General features: G+C 55.4%; 2 protein-coding genes across 6 annotated transcripts in view; both read right to left on the bottom strand.

Annotated features, from left to right (window-relative positions):
• LOC127909060 (RNA-binding protein 25-like) overlaps nt 1-6,313 on the bottom strand; it is a 7,789-nt gene extending 1,476 nt beyond the window's left edge. Inside the window, exons 1-2 of the mRNA XM_052468952.1 lie at nt 6,109-6,313; nt 3,002-3,144 (exon numbers count right to left, since the gene is read on the bottom strand). Coding sequence (XP_052324912.1) covers nt 3,002-3,144; nt 6,109-6,313 — 348 coding nt within the window. The remainder of the gene's footprint in view (nt 1-3,001; nt 3,145-6,108) is intronic.
• The window catches only part of LOC118380067 (nuclear receptor coactivator 1-like), a 170,972-nt gene that overhangs the window by 84,773 nt on the left and 79,257 nt on the right, over nt 1-6,942 (bottom strand). The window lies entirely within an intron of this gene.

The following is a 6,942-nucleotide window of genomic DNA, read 5'->3' as shown; positions in this document are numbered from 1 at the left end:
TTACGGTTTTCTTCCGGTGAAAGAGAGGAGGACCAAATGCAGCGTGGTTATTTATAAACATCTTTAATGAAAGTATGAACAATTTACAAAAACGTAACGTGAAAACCGACAACAGTCCTAACTGGTGCAAAACACAGAGACAGGAACAATCACCCACGAAATAACCAAAGAATATGGCTGCCTAAATATGGTTCCCAATCAGAGACAAGGATAAACACCTGCCTCTGATTGAGAACCACTCTAGGCAACCATAGACTTACCTAGAATACTATACTAAACACAACCCCATCAATCTACAAAACCCCTAGACAAGATAAACACATAATCACCCATGTCACACCCTGGCCTAACCACAATAATAAAGAAAACACAAAATACTAAGGCCAGGGCGTGACAATTTTGAATATAGTTCTTAATTTGTGTGTTGAAAAGACTGGCATTTGCAAATAAAATCCAAGGTAATAATTTGCTGGTAAATTTGAACGAATATTTCTAAGTAACAACCAACAACTTAAAAATATGATATTCAAATTATCATTATTGTGTTGGACTGACATGCTAGATCAAGTTATGAACGCCAATTGTGCTTGGAACATTTCAACAGATCTTTCTCCTCTGGAATGGCCATGCGGCACGTAAGGACCAAATTATCACTTGAATGTAGTTTGGATCTCTATACATATTTTCAACGAAATGTAAAATATATTTGTTAAATAATATTCTTCAAGTACGAAAAGCCTTTAGCTAGCTATATTGCCAGAGTACGTTAACGCTATATTGTCAAGCTAGCTAGTTAATGGCCATGATGTTTGTATAACGTTAGTTAGCTAGTGGTATGCATGCTACTAGCTAGTAAGTTAGCAGGGCATTTACTCACCTCAGCGCTGATAATAACTTTGTCATTTTTGTGTAAGTTTTACATGAACCCGAAATAGCTATGTAACATATACGCCACCTAGCTTACCAAAAAATGCATCATCAGCAAACATTACAGTCGAACTGAACACATGTTTTATTTTTTAAATTTTTAAATGCCTTCCTAACCATCTTAAATAATCATGCCCCATTCAATAAATTTTAAACCAGAAACCGATATAGCCCTTGGTTCTCCCCAGACCTGTCTGCCCTTAACCAACACAAAAACATCCTATGGCGTTCTGCATTAGCATCGAACAGCCCCCGTGATATGCAGCTGTTCAGAGAAGCTAGAAACCATTATACACAGGCAGTTAGAAAAGCCAAGGCTAGATTTTTCAAGCAAAAATTTGCTTCCTGCAACACTAACTCAAAAAAGTTCTGGGACACTGTAAAGTCCATGGAGAATAAGAACACCTCCTCCCAACACTGATGAATCCACTATAATTGAGAATTTCAAGAAGCATTTTTCTACGGCTGGCCATGCTTTCCACCTGGCTACTCCTATCCCGGTCAACAGCACTGCACCCCCCACAGCAACTCGCCCAAGCCTTCCCCATTTCTCCTTCTCCCAAATCCAGTCAGCTGATGTTCTGAAAGAGCTGCAAAATCTGGACCCCTACAAATCAGCCGGGCTAGACAATCTGGACCCTTTCTTTCTAAAATGATCTGCCGAAATTGTTGCCACCCCTATTACTAGCCTGTTCAACCTCTCCGTGTCGTCTGAGATTACCAAAGATTGGAAAGCAGCTGCGGTCATCCCCCCTCTTCAAAGGGGGGGGACACTCTTGACCCAAACTGCTACAGACCTATATCTATCCTACCCTGCCTTTCTAAGGTCTTCGAAAGCCAAGTCAACAAACAGATTTCCGACCATTTCGAATCTCACCATACCTTCTCTGCTATGCAATCTGGTTTCAGAGCTGGTCATGGGTGCACCTCAGCCATGCTCAAGGCCCTAAACGATATCTTAACCGCCATCGATAAGAAACATTACTGTGCAGCCGTATTCATTGATCTGGCCAAGGCTTTTGACTGCCAATCACCACATCCTCATCGGCAGACTCGACAGCCTTGGATTTTCAAATGATTGCCTCGCCTGGTTCACCAACTACTACTCTGATAGAGTTCAGTGTGTCAAATCGGAGGGTCTGCTGTCCGGACCTCTGGCAGTCTCTATGGGGGTGCCACAGGGTTCAATTCTTGAACCGACTCTCTTCTCTGTATACATCAATGATGTCGCTCTTGCTGCTGGTGAGTCTCTGATCCACCTCTACGCAGACGATACCATTCTGTATACTTCTGGCCCTTCTTTGGACACTGTGTTAACAACCCTGTGTCGTTGTATGTGTCGAACTGCTTTGCTTTATCTTGGCCAGGTCGCAATTGTAAATGAGAACTTGTTCTCAACTTGCCTACCTGGTTAAATAATGGTGAAATAAATACATACAAATAAATGTGCCCCTGCAAGGTAATGTTTGCCTACTAGGCAAGCTACCCAGGAAGAGACCGGTAAGAACAATACGTAGCTAGTTAGCTAACTTGTAACGAGTTTCCTCCTCTTCTTCCGAAGAGGAGAGGCGAAACGGATCAGAGGACCAATACGCGGCGTGGTAATTTTCCATGGTACTTTTTAATGCTATCAGGTACACATGAACAAACTAACAAAACAAAAAATGTGAAAACTCAAATTACAGTCCTATCTGGTGCACAGAGACAGGAAACAATCACCCACAAACACACAGTGAAACCTAGGCCACCTAAGTATGATTCTCAATCAGAGACAACTAATGACACCTGCCTCTGATTGAGAACCATACTAGGCCGAAACATCGAAATAACCAAAACATAGAAAAACAAACATAGACTACCCACCCAACTCACGCCCTGACCATACTAACTAAACACAAAACACAGAAAATAAAGGTCAGAACGTGACAGTACCCCCCCCCAAAGGTGCGGACTCCGGCCGCAAAACCTTGACCTATAGGGGAGGGTCTGGGTGGGCGTCTGTCCGCGGTGGCGGTTCTGGCGCGGGACGCGGACCCCACTTCACGATTGTCTTTGTCCGCCTTATTAACAGAACCACATCCTCCATCTCCACTATCTTACTTCCCACCAGGAACATGATGCCGAACGGGACGCTCCACATGATCCAGGACACCAGCACCATGGTGGCTTCATTGAAAGCGTTGAAGAAGCGTATGAGCTCCTCCCCTCTTCTCCCAGCTTCCTCAGTGCCACACCGAACACCATGGCAAAGAGAACCAGGCCCAAGATGTTCATACCATCTGGTTCTGTGCCCACAGGAACCATGGCAACCCCTCTCAATGACCCCACTGGACAGAGGGGCAGCTCGGGACAGAGGGGCAGAAGCTCTGGACAGAGGGGCAGGGGCTCTGGCGCCTCTGGGCTGAGGGGCTCTGGCGCCTCTGGGCTGAGGGGCTCTGGCGCCTCTGGGCTGAGGGGCTCCCGGCAGCGGCGCCGGGGCGGGGACACTCCGGCAGCGGCGCAGGACAGGCGGGACGCTCCCGGCAGCGGCGCAGGACAGGCGGGACGCTCCGGCAGCGGCGCCGGACAGGCGGGACGCTCCGGCAGCGGCGCCGGACAGGCGGGACGCTCCCGGCAGCGGCCGGACAGGCGGGAGCACCTGCAGAGAGGAGACAGAGAGACAGCCTGGTGCGTGGAGCTGCTACAGGAGGCAGCGGCGCCGGACAGGCGGGACGCTCCAGCCGCGGCGCCGGACAGGCGGGAGGCTCCGGCAGCGGCGCCGGACAGGCGGGAGCTCCGGCAGCGGCGCCCGGACAGGCGGGAGGCTCCGGCAGCGGCGCCGGACAGGCGGGAGCTCCGCAGTGGCGCGGACAGGCGGGAGGCTCCGGCAGCGGCGCCGGACAGGCGGGAGGCTCCGGCAGCGGCGCCGGACAGGCGGGAGGCTCCCGGACAGGCGGGAGGCTCCGGCCAGCGGCGCCGGACAGGCGGGAGGCTCCGGCAGCGGCGCCGGACAGGCGGGAGGCTCCGGCAGCGGCGCCGGACAGGCGGGAGGCTCCGGCAGCGGCGCCGGACAGGCGGGAGGCTCCGGCAGCGGCGCCCGGACAGGCGGGACGCTCCGGCAGCGGCGCCGGACAGGCGGGAGGCTCCGGCAGCGGCGCCGGACAGGCGGGACGCTCCGGCAGCGGCGCAGGACAGGCGGGACGCTCCGGCAGCGGCGCCGGACAGGCGGGACGCTCCGGCAGCGGCGCCGGACAGGCGGGACGCTCCGGCAGCGGCGCCCGGGACAGGCGGGACGCTCCGGCAGCGGCGCCGGACAGGCGGGAGGCTCCTGCAGCGGCGCCGGACAGGCGGGAGGCTCCGGTGCGGCGCCGGACAGGCGGGAGGGCAGCGGCGCAGGACAGGCGGGAGGCTCCGGACAGGCGGGAGGCTCCGGCAGCGGCGCCGGACAGGCGGGGGCTCCGGCAGCGGCGCCGGACAGGCGGGAGGCTCCGGCAACGGCGCCGGACAGGCGGGACGCTCCGGCAGCAGCGCCGGACAGGCGGGACGCTCCGGCAGTGGCGTCGGACAGGCGGGAGGCTCCGGACAGGCGGGAGGCTCCGGCAGCGGCGCCGGACAGGCGGGAGGCTCCGGCAGCGGCGCCGGACAGGCGGGAGGCTCCGGCAGCGGCGCCGGACAGGCGGGAGCACCTGCAGGGAGGAGACTGAGAGACAGCCTGGTGCGTGGGGCTGCCACAGGAACTACCAGGCTGGGGAGACTTTCAGGAGGCTTGGTGTTAGGAGGAGCCTGAAAGACCGGGCTGTGGGGAGCACTGGAGCTCTGGTGCGCAACCTTGGCACCACTTCCCCAGGCTGGACAACTACTCGAGCCCGGACCCTCAAGAGTGCAGGCACAGGTTGAACCGGGCTGTGGGTAAGCACGGGAGATCTAGTGCTTACTACACGCACCTCTCCCCTAGGCTCCACTCCCACAGTTGCCCGGTACGAGCGGAGCGCAGGCAGAGGACGCACTGCACCCTCCCAGCGCCCCGGAGACACAGCACGCAGAGCCGGCGCAGGATAACCTGGACCAAGACTGCGTACCGGCGACCAGACCCGCTGAGCAGGCACCATACGCCCTGGCTCAATGCCCACACTCGCATGGCACTCTCGGGGCTGCCCTATAGCGCACCGGGCTATGGACACGCACTGGCGACACCGTGCGCTCAACCGCATAACACGGTGCCTGACCAGTAATGCGCTGCTCATAATAAGCACGAGGAGTGAGCTCAGGTCTGCTACCTGGCTTAGTACCACACCTCGTGTGCCCCCCCAAAAAAAAAAAAATTTGGGGCTGCCTCTCGTACCTGTCGCACTGCCGTGCTGGCTCCTCATATTGCCGCCGATCAGCTGCTGCCTCCAGCTCTGCTTTGGGGCTGCGATTTTCCCCAGCCAACCTCATTCTCCTGTAACCTTCCTTGCATTGCTCCATCGAATCCCAGGCGGGCTCCGGCACTCTCCTGGGTCGACCGCCCACCTATCTATCTCCTCCCAAGTTGTGTAGTCCAGATTCAGCTCTGATGCTGGCCGCTGTTGTTGCTGCTGCTGCTGTCGTCGCTGTCCTTTACCACGCCGCTTGGTCCGATTGTGGTGGGTGATTCTGTAACGAGTTTCCTCCTCTTCTTCCGAAGAGGAGAGGCGAAACGGATCAGAGGACCAATACGCGGCGTGGTAATTTTCCATGGTACTTTTTAATGCTATCAGGTACACATGAACAAACTAACAAAACAAAAATGTGAAAACTCAAATTACAGTCCTATCTGGTGCACACACAGAGACAGGAAACAATCACCCACAAACACACAGTGAAACCCAGGCCACCTAAGTATGATTCTCAATCAGAGACAACTAATGACACCTGCCTCTGATTGAGAACCATACTAGGCCGAAACATCGAAATAACCAAAACATAGAAAAACAAACATAGACTACCCACCCAACTCACGCCCTGACCATACTAACTAAACACAAAACACAGAAAATAAAAGTCAGAACGTGACAGTACCCCCAAAGGTGCGGACTCCGGCCGCAAAACCTTGACCTATAGGGGAGGGTCTGGGTGAGCGTCTGTCCTTGATGCGGTTCTGGCGCGGGACGCGGACCCACTTCACGATTGTCTTTGTCCGCCTTATTAACAGAACCACATCCTCCATCTCCACTATCTTACTTCCCACCAGGAACATGATGCCGAAGAGGACGCTCCACATGATCCAGGACACCAGCACCATGGTGGCTTCATTGAAAGCGTTGAAGAAGCGTATGAGCTCCTCCCCCTCTTCTCCCAGCTTCCTCAGTGCCACACCGAACACCATGGCAAAGAGAACCAGGCCCAAGATGTTCATACCATCTGGTTCTGTGCCCACAGGAACCATGGCAACCCCTCTCAATGACCCCACTGGACAGAGGGGCAGCTCGGGACAGAGGGGCAGAAGCAGAGGGGCAGGGGCTCTGGCGCCTCTGGGCTGAGGGGCTCTGGCGCCTCTGGGCTGAGGGGCTCTGGCGCCTCTGGGCTGAGGGGCTCCGGCAGCGGCGCCGGACAGGCGGGAAGAAAGCGCTCCGGCAGCGGCGCAGGACAGGCGGGACGCTCCCGGCAGCGGCAGGACAGGCGGGACGCTCCCGGCAGCGGCGCCGGACAGGCGGGACGCTCCCGGCAGCGAGCGCCGGACAGGCGGGCAGCTCGGCAGCGACGCCCGGACAGGCGGGAGCACCTGCAGAGAGGAGACAGAGAGACAGCCTGGTGCGTGGAGCTGCTACAGGAGGGCAGCGGCGCCGGACAGGCGGGACAGGAAACAATCACCCACAAACACACAGTGAAACCCAGGCCACCTAAGTATGATTCTCAATCAGAGACAACTAATGACACCTGCCTCTGATTGAGAACCATACTAGGCCGAAACATCGAAATAACCAAAACATAGAAAAACAAACATAGACTACCCACCCAACTCACGCCCTGACCATACTAACTAAACACAAAACACAGAAAATAAAGGTCAGAACG

This window comes from Oncorhynchus keta, chromosome 19 (genome assembly GCF_023373465.1).
Source record: "Oncorhynchus keta strain PuntledgeMale-10-30-2019 chromosome 19, Oket_V2, whole genome shotgun sequence".
In the NCBI taxonomy this organism is placed as follows: Eukaryota; Metazoa; Chordata; class Actinopteri; order Salmoniformes; family Salmonidae; genus Oncorhynchus; species Oncorhynchus keta.
The sequence above is the reverse complement of the archived record's forward strand: the minus strand, read 5'-3'. Positions and strand labels throughout refer to the sequence as shown.